General features: G+C 37.8%; 1 protein-coding gene across 11 annotated transcripts in view; it reads left to right on the top strand.

The window, feature by feature from the left end:
- ZFHX4 (zinc finger homeobox 4) overlaps positions 1 to 13,378 on the top strand; it is a 286,657-nt gene that overhangs the window by 255,455 nt on the left and 17,824 nt on the right. For 8 of the 11 annotated variants that reach the window (XM_060243611.1, XM_060243617.1, XM_060243609.1 and 5 more), the window contains 4 exons: positions 3,975 to 4,111; positions 4,883 to 5,083; positions 6,346 to 6,463; positions 6,990 to 12,374. In XM_060243611.1, the coding sequence (XP_060099594.1) occupies positions 3,975 to 4,111; positions 4,883 to 5,083; positions 6,346 to 6,463; positions 6,990 to 12,374 (5,841 nt within the window). The remainder of the gene's footprint in view (positions 1 to 3,974; positions 4,112 to 4,882; positions 5,084 to 6,345; positions 6,464 to 6,989; positions 12,375 to 13,378) is intronic. The other 3 variants (XM_060243616.1, XM_060243619.1, XM_060243620.1) reach the window with 2 other exon arrangements.

The raw sequence follows: 13,378 nt of genomic DNA, 5'->3' as shown, positions 1-13,378 counted from the left end.
TTCATTATATCTGGAGAAGTGTGAGTGCATATGAAAGCTTATACCTTGAATAAAACTTTGTTGGACTTAAAGGTACCACTGGACTCAAACTTGGTTTTGTTAGAAAACTGTCAGTGATATTAAATTGTGAGGTGCTGTTATAGTCCCTTGACCATGTGCAGATGGGAGAGCTTAAAATGTGTTTGATTTGCAACAGGTGCCCATACTGAATGGACCCTACAATTACAACATAAAAGGTATCAATAATCAGATCCCATCTAAATACCTTAATCTCACCAATTCACCATGAAGTTAAGGTACCTATCAGTAAAGAATTTGAGGATTGTTGCAGTTCACTTGTTTTCACTACTGCTGATTCATGCCTCAAGTTCTGAGCCTGAACTCCCACTACAAATTTAAATTTGAAGAAGTCTGGCTCTTCCTTTGTGTACAGAGAAAGAGAGAAAGCAGTCTTTGATTATACATGAAGATAAATTTAATTGGCAAATATTATTTTTGTTATAGTAAGTATGTACTATTATGTTTGTTATGTTTCAAGAATCAAGATAAGACACAAGATCCTAACTAATCACCTTCTTCCTCCCTGATGCCTTGGTAATAGGAAAGGAGAAATGGGGAGAAATGCAGTCACTAAAGCCATTTTAGTGTTGGTGTGAGCCAAACATGAAGCAGATGGTAAAAAATTATTTCTCAAAATGAACTTATTTTAAAACTGGTTTAGTTAGTACAGTTTTTATCCACACACCAAGAGTTCATACTTCAACAGAATTGTAGAGTACGGTATTCCACAGTGGTAGGGCAACCTCAAAGAATGCCTTTTGTGTACCCCTGTACGGTGGTTCTGAAAGAATGAATGAATTGATTCTGGTAACAGTTTTGTTAAAAATAATCATTTTCTTAATAACTAGTGCTGAAGGGAGAAGAATGGATGAATTGGTACTGTTGTTCATAAAACGGCTTCTGTTTGTATGGGGAGTACAATTCACTGCCCTTAATTAGGAAATTCACTGCCCTAAATTAAGAAAAGGCCATCTTCACATAAGAATAAGAAATTTCCTACAGATAAATCCAGATATTGGTGGTTGTTCTGTTGGGATTTTTAGGTGTATACATATAATTTGTGCTAGGGGCAGAGAAGAGAACAAAGGGAAGGGCAAGACTAGTGCTTTTGGAAAAGCTTGGCCTCTATCTTGAGCTAATCCTCAAAGAACTAACTATATTTCACTCAACTAAGCACAAGTATATCTTGCATATTTTTATTGAACTATAATGATCTGTGGTACAGAAGACCATAAAAAAGAGCTAACTTTCAAGATTCACAATGGCCTTTCAACAGGTCATGGAACCTACAGGATAAGTTCAGTTATTTTGAAAAAAAAAAATCAGAAACCTACAAGATGCCTATCTTTTAAAAAGTTCACACTTGGTGACATGGATATTAATCTTATCTTGCACCCCAGTAATTCTCCATTAACTGATTGCAGAAGAGTAGAACTTGGGACAACTTGATTGTTATGACTGTTGGTCAGAAACTTAAACGAATATGAGTAATATATTGGTGTCGCTTTCCTGATTGTGGAAGAAACTTTTATTTTACAAGCATGTCAATTAATTTTTGTTGCCTGTTCACTGGTTTCCTTTACCTTTCCTTAAAAAAAAACACCTTGAGTAAACTGCTAACCTGAAGATCCATTAAAGAGGAATTAGGCTTCCATTATGCTATTATTAGGCAGTCCCGTGGCGCAAAGTGGTAAAGCAGCAGTACTGCAGTACTGTGGTCTGAACTCTCTGCTCACGACCTGAGTTCGATTCTGGCAGAAGCTGGATTCAGGTAGCCGGCCCAAGGTTGACTCAGTCTTCCATCCTTCCAAGGTCAGTAAAATGAGTACCCAGCTTGCTGGGGGGGGAGTGTAAAAGACAGGGGAAGGCAATGGCAAACCACCCCATAAAAAGTCTGCCGTGAAAACGTGAAAGCAATGTCACCCCAGAGTCAGAAACGACTGGTGCTTGCACAGGGGACCTTTCCTTTCCTTTCCTATGCTACTATAAATCCAGGACAGCCTTACAACAATTTTGTCATTCCAATTTTGGTTTGGAATGACTGGGATACCACTTAGCATGAAAAAAAAAATTGTCTGAAAAATATATTACTGGAGTACTTTAAAGTATTTAAATTCATGTGGTTGGACCTAGCCAGCTTTTTCATGCACCCTCATCTAATTTTGCCCACCACTATAGCTCCTGTTGCACATGCCTTTTGTTCATGCAGGTCCCAAGGTCCCTAGCATAGCTTTTTTAGCAGTCAAAGAAGACCCACTCCTCCCCTTTGCACTGCAGAAAATCTGATTGGATCCATCCTATTGACACTGTTTAAAGGAAATAAAATCCTGCATGTTTGCTTATCATCTCAGTTATTGTATTCATATTAATCATCTTAAAATTTCAGGCAGAAAACAAACATGTCAGGAACTCATCTTCACTCCCACGTCTGGCTTGTTTCTTTTATTATTTATAAATAAGTAAAAAAAAATTTAAATAGTAAGTTATAAGAATATTGTATCATGTGCTGCAGTGCATTTTAATAGTTTCTTCACAACATATTGCTATACTTGAAAAATGACTGCACAAAAATATCTGTGGCTCGTTTTTTTAAACAGAACTTCGTAAAAATAAAATACTTAATGCTGTACAGTTATAGTATAGCCATTCTTCTCATCTCTCCTTTTCCCTGAATTCCCAATATCAAGAAAATTTTTAAAGGATTTTTTTCCCAATGACTGCTGTGACCTCATTTTAAAATTAAAACTAGGCTATTGTACAATGAGGTGGAATTTGTTCATTTATATGAACTCAATGTGGATTTTAAAAATCAAGATAAATCGTCATGCACAGCATACAGTCAGATTACCCCTCGACAATATATTTACATTGGGTCTGATAGCAATCAATGGTTTAGCTTCATTGCATTTCAAGATGTATTTGCGCCCAGTTGTCCAGTGATAGTGTCCTCACCCTGGAAATAATTTAGTTGCAAATTGACTGGAAGATGGTGAAAATTGAAAGTTAAAATTAGAAATACTCATAATAAACAGCAGAAAAAAGGTCAGATGATGCCACGCTATGATGAGATTGGAATGGTTGGTAAATGAGGTTTTGTGTTTGTCGTGAGATGTATGTGACATGCCTACCCAATGCTGTTGTAATATCCAGCCTAGCAGAAGAGATTATCTGGCAAATTGACGCTGGAAAGAATTTTCTTCTGGACTGGGAAATTAAAATTGCACTCTTTTCTTTGATGTGTGCAAGCCTGGCCACATTGTACAAGCCTGGCCACATTAAGCAGCCAGTTCAGACTGGATATTAACTATATAATTTAATACATACTGTTAAAATTGCCTACAGAAAATAATACTGTTATTGCATTTAAATACAATGTTCTACCTTAACCTTAAACATTCAGTGAAACAGAAAATCACTTACCTTTATATATAATTTAAATTTTATTATTTGTAAAACCCATCTTCTCTTTTTTAATATTTAGACTCTTGTAGCCTAGGATGGCCATTTTAAAAAATGTTGTTTAACTGTTCCAGAGAAACAAGAAAAATTAAGTTTTAATAAATTAATAATTTTGCAGAACAAAGAATTGAGGGTGTAAGTTGATTCATTTAATGTGGTATAAACATTCAGACCAAGATGCTAAAGAGAGCTGGTTATTGATTAATCTTTTAAGGCAACATAAGGTTATCTAAACAAGAGCGAAGAGTACATTTTTAATGTATTTATAGAGTCTGCTCTGCTTCAAAGCTAAGTGTGCTGTCACCTTTGTACCTGTTCAGTTTCAAAAATAGTTTTACTTGAATACATAGCCTGCAATATTTTAAATTACAATGAGACCCTAAGAGGTCACAATCAGGGTAACCTAGTAACTATGTTAGCTATGCTATGTATAATATGTTCTTACATCTTTGAAGCAGGAATAAACACACCAGAGAAGGAACCAAAAGTAAATATTGCAGCAGGGGAACAACCACTACTTCCACCGAAAGAAGAAGATGGTGCACCCAAAAAGCCCAAACCGTCTGAGGACAATACGTTTGGTCATGAACAGGTATAGAGAATTTTTTAGATCTTTGTGGCTTTATGCACTGACCCTATGATGTCACAATTTGTTTCTCTGACAGTTTTTGTCATACTGTTTCAACTTGACATCATCAGTTTCATGAAAACAAAATGGTTCAGATTTATTACAGATTTCAAGTCCATATGTTGGAACTACTAACCAGATCATTGTTTACAGAAAGTATTTGGATGTTTGAAGGTCAAAGAACACCAAAGCACTAAGAAAGCCCTAGAAAATAAAACAAAAGCTTCGAAAACTCTAGAAATGCAAATTTAGAGCAAAAGTACCTCATGTTTTCTTTTTATATTATCAGGTACTTTTTGCCATTGTGATCTAGAGGTGTGTTCTGGGACCACCTGACCAATTGAAATATAGCACAATAGAAAACAACAGAAGCCATGAGTTAACTATATCAAGAAGCACACTAATGTAATATCCAAAGTTATGTTGCTGCCACTGTGACACACAAATTACTTCTGAATTCTGTGATTCTTTTGTATTCTCATATTAATTGTATGTCTTGGGCATACAAATTTTGAACCTTTTGCTTTCTTATATTAATTGTATGTCTTGTGCAACAACTGAAGATAGTGATAAAGTAATGAAGGCCTGTAATTCCAGGAAAGTGGAAAATAGTAGCAAAAGCTGTGTTATCTAATTCTGTTCTTGAAAACAGGACTAAAATGAGTAGATTCTATTCCCCCCCTTTATTAAATGTACTTTATCTAATGGGTTGAATTTCTGTTGGCTGTTTTTCAGTTTTACCAGTGTCCTTATTGTAACTACAATAGCAGGGACCCCAATCGTATCCAGATGCATGTCCTGTCACAGCATTCTATGCAGCCTGTAATCTGCTGTCCCCTCTGTCAGGATGTCCTGAGCAACAAAATGCATCTCCAGCTGCATTTAACCCATTTGCACAGTGTGTCTCCTGACTGTGTGGAGAAACTGCTTATGACAGTAAGTGTTTAAAATGCTGATGTGCATTTAACAAGTCTATGTACATAACTGATGTCCAATATAGATCCAAGTAGGTAGCCATGTTGGTTTGAACCAATAGAACAAAGAGTCCAGTGGCACCTTTAAGACCAGCAAAGTTTTATTCAGGGCGTGAGCTTTCATGTGCATGCACACTTCCTCAGACAAACTGAAATGAAACTCACCAGGCCATACATATAAGGCAAATAATCTGCCATATATGTATGGACTGGTGAAGTTTGTCTGCAGAAGTGTGCATACACATGAAAGCTCACACCCTGAATAAAACTTTGTTGGTCTTAAAGGTGCCACTGGACTCAAACATTGTTCTGATACCCAATATATTCTGGTATTGGAACTAAAGAGTGAGAGACTGGGAATCGGGGCTCCTGAGATCTCTTCCACATTCTATCAATAACTCAGACCATTCTTTTGGCTTATTCACTTAACCCTATTTTTCAAGGACATGAATCTCTGAAGCTCTCATTAAAGTTAACCTTCCAAGATCAAAGCACTTGCCTCTGTGACTGTATGCACATTCTGTACTAGATCCATTAACATTTTTTACCATAGGGGAATGCTGTGTTTGATTTTACTGTAAAAGTATTTATGCATTTTTGTGAGGGGGGAGGAAGAATTAAAAAGTCTGTCAGAATTTAGCAAAATTCTCTCAGGGGGTTTGACCAATGGAGCCCAGAAGCAAGTATGGGGGGTGGGGGGAGGTTAAGAAAGAAAGAGCACAATAAAATTCAGAGGTTCTGGAGCTCCGCTCCTATGAGCTCCTGCCCAAAATGAAGTTTAGCAGGAGCCCCATGCCAAAAGTACAAACACAATTCTGGGCATAATTTAGTAAATATATTCCTTAATCAAGTCTTAAAATTTGCTAAATGAACTGGAAAAAATAATCTCCCCAAAATTTGAAGGATATCCATTGTATTGACTTGCTTATGTATGTGAGATCAAGGTTAAACTGGATTTTACTAGTTCCCAGAGAAGTAAAGCTTGACCAACAAAATGCTTAGTTTACATGTTCATGGCAAGCAAAGGACAGTGTGAGCTTTCAGTCTCTCTATTGTTAAAATGTTTGTTAACAATATTCAGCCCTTTCTGATTTACTCTGATATATAAAATGATTAATCAAGCCATTACTTGTTTTAATTGGCCATATGTAAAAATGCCATAAATTGAGCAGTTGTCTTGATAAGTCATTTCTGACTTTTGTCTCTTGTTTCTTTCTTTTTCAGGTTCCTGTACCAGATATGATGATGCCTAATAGTATGCTACTGCCAGCAGCTTCTTCAGAGAAATCTGATTGTGACACTTCTGCAAGTTTGACAGCTGAGGGTTCTGGGAAATATTCAGGTAAAGCAATTAAGCAGTAGTGCTTTTTGGTAATTTTTCCCCTTTCAGTTATATTTACATTGTACTGGGGTTTTTTTAGGACCACAGTGTCATAAGAGGTCTTTTTCCTTTAAAGTTTAAAAATGTGTGATAGGGATGAGATTAAATCTGTTATAAAGTCCATGTTTTTAATATAAATAAGCTTGCTGAGTCAATCTCCAGCATTTAAGATTAAAGGATATTGCCCAGCAGGAAAGAACTTTGCCATATTCTTCAAAAAATTATTTATGATCATTAACAAACATTAATATATGGGAACCATATTGTTATTTGATTCGTCTCTAATGCAGATCTTATGCCTAAAATTTTAGCACATGAACTACATATGTTTCATTTGAAAGTATCTGTAGTTATTGTATTCTGTTGATTCCAAAGAGTTCTTCAGTTATCTATGGGTATATTGGAAGTACACAATCATTTAACATACACTGCATATAGTAAAATACTACAAGGGCTAAATGTAATTTCTTTTCTCTTTTTTAACTAGGTGAAAGTCCTCCAGAGGAGAAGAATATCCCTGGGCTTGAAGAATCAAAAATGGGAATGGAAATTAAAATAGAGGAACAGAAGCCACTCAAAGAGTCTACTGAAATGCCAGAATGGAACAAAAACAGCACTAAGGATATAAAGATCATTGAATCACTGCCAGATCAGTTGAATGAGCAGCAGAAGAGGCAGCAGCTTTCAGTTTCTGATCGCCATGTCTATAAATATCGTTGTAACCATTGTAGTTTGGCTTTTAAGACTATGCAGAAGCTTCAAATACATTCCCAGTATCACGCTATTCGGGCTGCTACCATGTGTAGCCTTTGCCAACGTAGTTTCCGTACATTCCAGGCTTTAAAAAAACATTTGGAAGCAGGCCACCCAGAACTCAGCGAAGCTGAAATTCAGCAGTTATGTGCGTCTTTACCTGTAAATGGCGAACTCTGGGCAGAGAGTGAAAGTATGGCACAAGATGAACATGCACTAGAACAAGAGATAGAAAGAGAATATGAGATTGACCAGGAAGGTAAAGCAAGTCCTGTAGGAAGTGATAGTAGCTCCATTCCAGATGAAATGGGCTCAGAACCAAAGCGGACCTTACCTTTTAGAAAAGGGCCAAATTTTACTATGGAAAAATTTCTAGATCCTTCTCGCCCATATAAATGTACAGTGTGCAAAGAATCCTTCACTCAAAAGAACATTCTTTTGGTCCACTATAACTCAGTCTCACATTTGCATAAACTCAAAAAGGTGTTGCAGGAAGCATCCAGTCCTGTCCCTCAAGAAGCTAACAGCAGCACTGACAACAAACCCTACAAATGCAGCATTTGTAATGTTTCTTATAGCCAAAGTTCTACACTGGAAATTCATATGAGATCTGTGCTTCATCAAACCAAGGCAAGGGCTGCAAAATTAGAACCAAGCAGTAATGCAATGAGTGGAAATAGCATAGCAGGGAACATTAATAGCCCCAACCAAGGAATAGTAGACCCTACAAGCTTACCAGTGGCTAGCAGCAAGGAAACCCATATAGATGCCAAAGAATTAAATAAAAAACAAGCTTCTGAATTAGTTTCTGCTCAGCCTACACATCATCCTCCCCAGTCACCAGCACAACTGCAAATGCAACTCCAGCATGAACTGCAACAGCAAGCAGCTTTTTTCCAGCCCCAGTTCCTAAACCCAGCTTTTTTGCCTCATTTTCCTATGACACCAGAGGCGCTGTTGCAGTTTCAACAGCCACAGTTTTTGTTTCCATTCTATATTCCTGGGACAGAATTCAGTTTGAGCCCTGATCTGGGTTTACCTAGTTCTGCTGCATTTGGAATGCCTGGAATGGCAGGTATGGCAGGCTCACTGCTAGAAGACCTAAAACAGCAGATGCAGACCCAACACCATGTTGGTCAAACACAACTACAGATACTACAACAACAAGCACAACAGTATCAAGCCACACAACCTCAAATTCAGCCACAAAAGCAGCAGCAGCATCAAAGCAGTAAGTTGGTGAAAACGGAACAAAATAATGTAAATACAGAGTGCCAGATAATGAAGGATACACCCTCATATAAGGAATCAGAAGAGACTTCTGAAAAACAAGAAAAACCAAAGCAGGAATTCACAAGTGACAGTGAAGGACTAAAAGAAAACAAAGATATAAAGAAACAGAAGGGCTCTGAACCAGTCATTCCACCACCTAGAATTGCTTCTGGAGCAAGAGGAAATGCAGCCAAGGCATTGTTAGAAAACTTTGGCTTTGAGCTGGTTATTCAGTACAATGAGAACAGACAGAAGGTACAGAAGAAAAGCAAAACTGGTGATTGCGAAAATATTGACAAATTGGAATGTGCAGCATGTAGTAAATTATTTTCCAACATTCTAATATTGAAGAGTCATCAAGAACATGTTCATGGCCAGTTTTTTCCATACACTGCACTGGAAAAATTTGCTCGTCAATACAGGGAAGCTTATGACAAGCTTTATCCTATTTCACCATCTTCTCCAGAACCACCACCACCTCCTCCACCCCCTCCACCTCAGCCTACAACTCCTTCACAACCTCCTTCATCTAGCTCTGGAAAAATTCAAAGCATGACTCCCACTCCTTTACAAGCACCACCACCAACTCCACCTCCTCCACCTCCTCCTCCGCCTCCACCACCGCCTCCACCTCCACCTTCTGCACCACCCCCAGTACAGCTGCCAGTTTCCTTGGACCTTCCTCTTTTCCCCCCAATTATGATGCAGTCAGTGCAACATCCAGCACTGCCTCCACAACTTGCCCTCCAGCTACCCCCAATGGATGCTTTGTCAGCAGATCTTACTCAACTTTGTCAGCAGCAGCTAGGATTGGATCCCAATTTCCTACGGCATTCTCAGTTCAAGAGGCCACGTACAAGAATAACAGATGACCAATTAAAAATTTTGAGGGCTTATTTTGATATTAACAATTCTCCAAGTGAAGAACAGATTCAGGAAATGGCTGAGAAATCTGGCCTTTCCCAAAAGGTTATCAAACATTGGTTCCGCAATACCCTGTTTAAGGAACGACAAAGAAACAAAGATTCTCCATACAATTTCAGCAATCCTCCCATAACAGTTTTGGAAGATATAAGAATTGAACCACAACCCAGTTCTTTAGAACATTACAAGTCTGATTCAGCTTTTAGCAAACGATCATCTAGAACTAGATTTACTGACTACCAGCTTAGAGTCTTACAAGATTTTTTTGACACAAATGCTTATCCAAAAGATGATGAAATTGAACAACTTTCCACAGTACTTAACCTACCTACCCGAGTTATTGTTGTATGGTTCCAAAATGCACGACAAAAAGCTCGTAAAAGTTATGAGAATCAAGCTGAAACTAAAGATAATGAGAAGCGAGAGCTCACCAATGAGAGGTACATTCGAACAAGCAACATGCAATATCAGTGTAAGAAGTGTAGCGTAGTTTTTCCTAGAATTTTTGACTTAATTACACATCAGAAAAAGCTGTGTTATAAAGATGAGGATGATGATGCACAGGATGAAAGCCAAACAGAAGATTCAATGGATGCTACAGATCAAATACTTTATAAGAATGGCACACTTTCTGGCCCATCTGACTCATCAAAAAGTGTGGCTATAACAACTACCACCACCACCACAAGCTCTGGGTCTGGTTGCAGTACTCCATTAATGCCATCACCCAAACCAGAACCCGAAAAAACCTCTCCTAAACCTGAATCAACAGAAAAGCCAAAGCAAAATGATACTATACCTAAGCAAGTGGAGACTTCCTCCCAAGGCACCAAATCAATGCAGTCTGCTCCAACAACCTCTTCTGATCCACAGCCCTCAGCCTCTCAAACACAGCAACAGAAACAGCCCCAAATAGGAGGAAGACCACCTTCTGCATCACAGTCTACACCTGTTCCTTCAAGCCCTTTAACAATCTCGCTGACTTCTCTTCAAAACAGTCTACCTCCTCAGTTATTACAGTACCAATGTGACCAGTGTACTATTGCCTTTCCCACTCTAGAACTTTGGCAAGAGCACCAGCACATGCATTTCTTAGCAGCCCAAAATCAATTTCTTCATTCTCAATTTTTAGAAAGACCCATAGATATGCCCTATATGATATTTGATCCTAACAACCCCCTGATGACTGGGCAGTTGCTGAATAGTTCTTTAGCTCAGATGACTCCACAAACAAGCTCAGTTCATACAACTCACCATGCTGCTTCAGTTTCTGGTTCACTTAAACGAAAACTAGATGATAAGGAGGATAACAACTGTAGTGAAAAAGAAGGAGGAAATAGCGGTGAAGATCAGCACCGCGATAAGCGACTGAGAACTACCATTACTCCAGAGCAACTAGAAATACTCTATGAAAAATACCTTTTAGATTCTAATCCTACCAGAAAAATGCTTGATCATATTGCTCGTGAAGTAGGACTCAAAAAAAGGGTTGTGCAAGTCTGGTTCCAGAACACAAGAGCTCGAGAAAGGAAAGGGCAATTCCGTGCAGTGGGTCCAGCACAGTCTCATAAAAGGTGTCCATTTTGCCGAGCACTGTTTAAAGCAAAGTCTGCTTTAGAAAGTCACATTCGTTCTCGGCACTGGAATGAAGGGAAGCAAGCAGGTTATAGTTTGCCACCAAGTCCTTTGGTAGGCACAGAAGATGGAGGGGAGAGCCCACAAAAATACATGTTTTTTGATTATCCATCACTTACAAAGATTGATTTATCAAGTGAAAATGAATTAGCTTCTACTGTCTCAACGCCAGTTAGTAAAACAGCAGAAATGTCACCGAAGAATCTTTTAAGTCCTTCTTCCTTCAAAGCAGAATGCAATGAAGACATTGAGAATCTAAATGCTGCTCCTGTTGATGGTGGATATGATCACAATAAAACTGATTTTGATGAAACTTCATCAATTAATACAGCAATTAGTGATGCTACAACAGGAGATGAAGGAAATAATGAAATGGATAGTATGACTGGTAGTTCAGGAGACGTGAAATCCACATCATCTCCTAAAGAGCCAAAAACTATTATGAATGACAGTTTGCCAAAAAACACAAACATGCCTAATATGGAGAACAGTGATGACAAGTTTCTGTTCTCCTTAACTAGCCCATCAATACATTTCAATGACAAAGATGGTGAACATGACCAAAATGTTTACATTACTGATGATCCTGATGATAATGCTGATCGCAGTGAAACATCAAGCATAGCAGATCCAAGTTCACCTAATCCATTTGGAGCCAACCCCTTTAAATCCAAAAACAGTGATCGGCCAGGTCATAAGCGATTTCGGACACAAATGAGTAACCTACAGCTTAAAGTGTTGAAGGCTTGCTTTAGCGACTATCGGACTCCAACCATGCAAGAATGTGAAATGTTAGGAAACGAGATTGGCCTGCCTAAACGTGTGGTTCAGGTTTGGTTTCAGAATGCTCGAGCAAAAGAAAAAAAATTCAAAATTAACATAGGGAAGCCATTCATGATCAATCAGAATGCCACTGATGGATCAAGACCAGAGTGTTCTCTGTGTGGAGTAAAGTATTCTGCACGTTTGTCTATAAGAGACCATATCTTTTCCAAACAACATATTACAAAAGTGCGAGAAACTGTGGGAAGTCAGCTGGACCGGGAAAAAGACTATTTAGCTCCTACAACTGTTAGACAGCTGATGGCACAGCAAGAATTGGATCGTATTAAAAAGGCTACAGATGTTCTAGGCTTAACTGTACAGCAACCAGGCATGATGGACAGCAGTTCGCTTCATGGAATTAGTTTGCCAGCAGCTTATCCCGGACTTCCTGGCCTTCCTCCAGTTCTTCTGCCTGGAATGAATGGTCCATCTTCCTTACCTGGATTTCCTCAAAGTTCAAACAGTAAGTAAATAGGCAGTATGAGAATTGTTACTGTTATTAGGTTACTGTTATTGGGGTATGTTAGTCTTATCAAAATAGCTGAGGATACATTGTAGTTATAAAGCTATGCTTTAGAAAAATACTGTAAATAGAAGGGTGGACTGTTCAAATGTCTTTGTAATATGAACATTTTCTAAAGTAATTTTACACAAATTTAGAAAACATGAATAACTTTTGCATTTTTTGTATTATTGCTGTTCTTATTGTTAGATTTTTTAAAAGTTTAATATTTATAAATATGAAATTTAAAGCAATATACCATAAAATTTTCAGGGCATAGCATTTATACCAAACTTTTATAAAATAGTTGAATACTCAAGAAATTTGATCATTCTTGTAAATATTTGCTCTTTAAACTGCAGTCATAATTTATATATAGATTTCAGTTAGAAACTCACTGCTTTTTGCTGGATTAGTTTGAGTAGTGCATTAGTAATCATAATCAGGGAGCTAATTATTTTTAAGATGGAATCACTGATCAGCTTTCATTCCTGCTGAAATGTGTCCCTTATAAATACAGTATGTTATTTTTAAAAAAATGTCATGGCATTCTTATTGAATGTGTTTTCCCTCTAATAAAACACATTTATTAAAATTTATAAAATGCTTAAAATAGCTATACACTAGGGCACAAAAAAGGAAAATCAAGGTTTCTTTTGTGGGGCCACACAGAACACAAACCTTCCCATTTACTGAACCAGTTTATTTTGTGAGTAGTTCTCCCCCGCCCCATGTGCTAGAAACGCCAAACTTGCATCAAGTCTCCACTGATTCTCCTCTACCTTCACTCTAAGTTTGGTGAAGATTGGATTTAGAGGGACAAAGTTACAGGCCCGCGGAAAGAGTTCTCTGGGGAAATCAGGTTCAGGAGTGTTTTGAATGCCCCCCTTTGTAATATGAAGAATATTTTCCAAAGTAATTTTACATACATTAGAAAACATGTATAACTTTAGCATTTTATGTAC

The sequence above is a fragment of the Heteronotia binoei genome, chromosome 7 (genome assembly GCF_032191835.1).
Source record: "Heteronotia binoei isolate CCM8104 ecotype False Entrance Well chromosome 7, APGP_CSIRO_Hbin_v1, whole genome shotgun sequence".
Taxonomy (NCBI): Eukaryota; Metazoa; Chordata; class Lepidosauria; order Squamata; family Gekkonidae; genus Heteronotia; species Heteronotia binoei.
The sequence above is the reverse complement of the archived record's forward strand: the minus strand, read 5'-3'. Positions and strand labels throughout refer to the sequence as shown.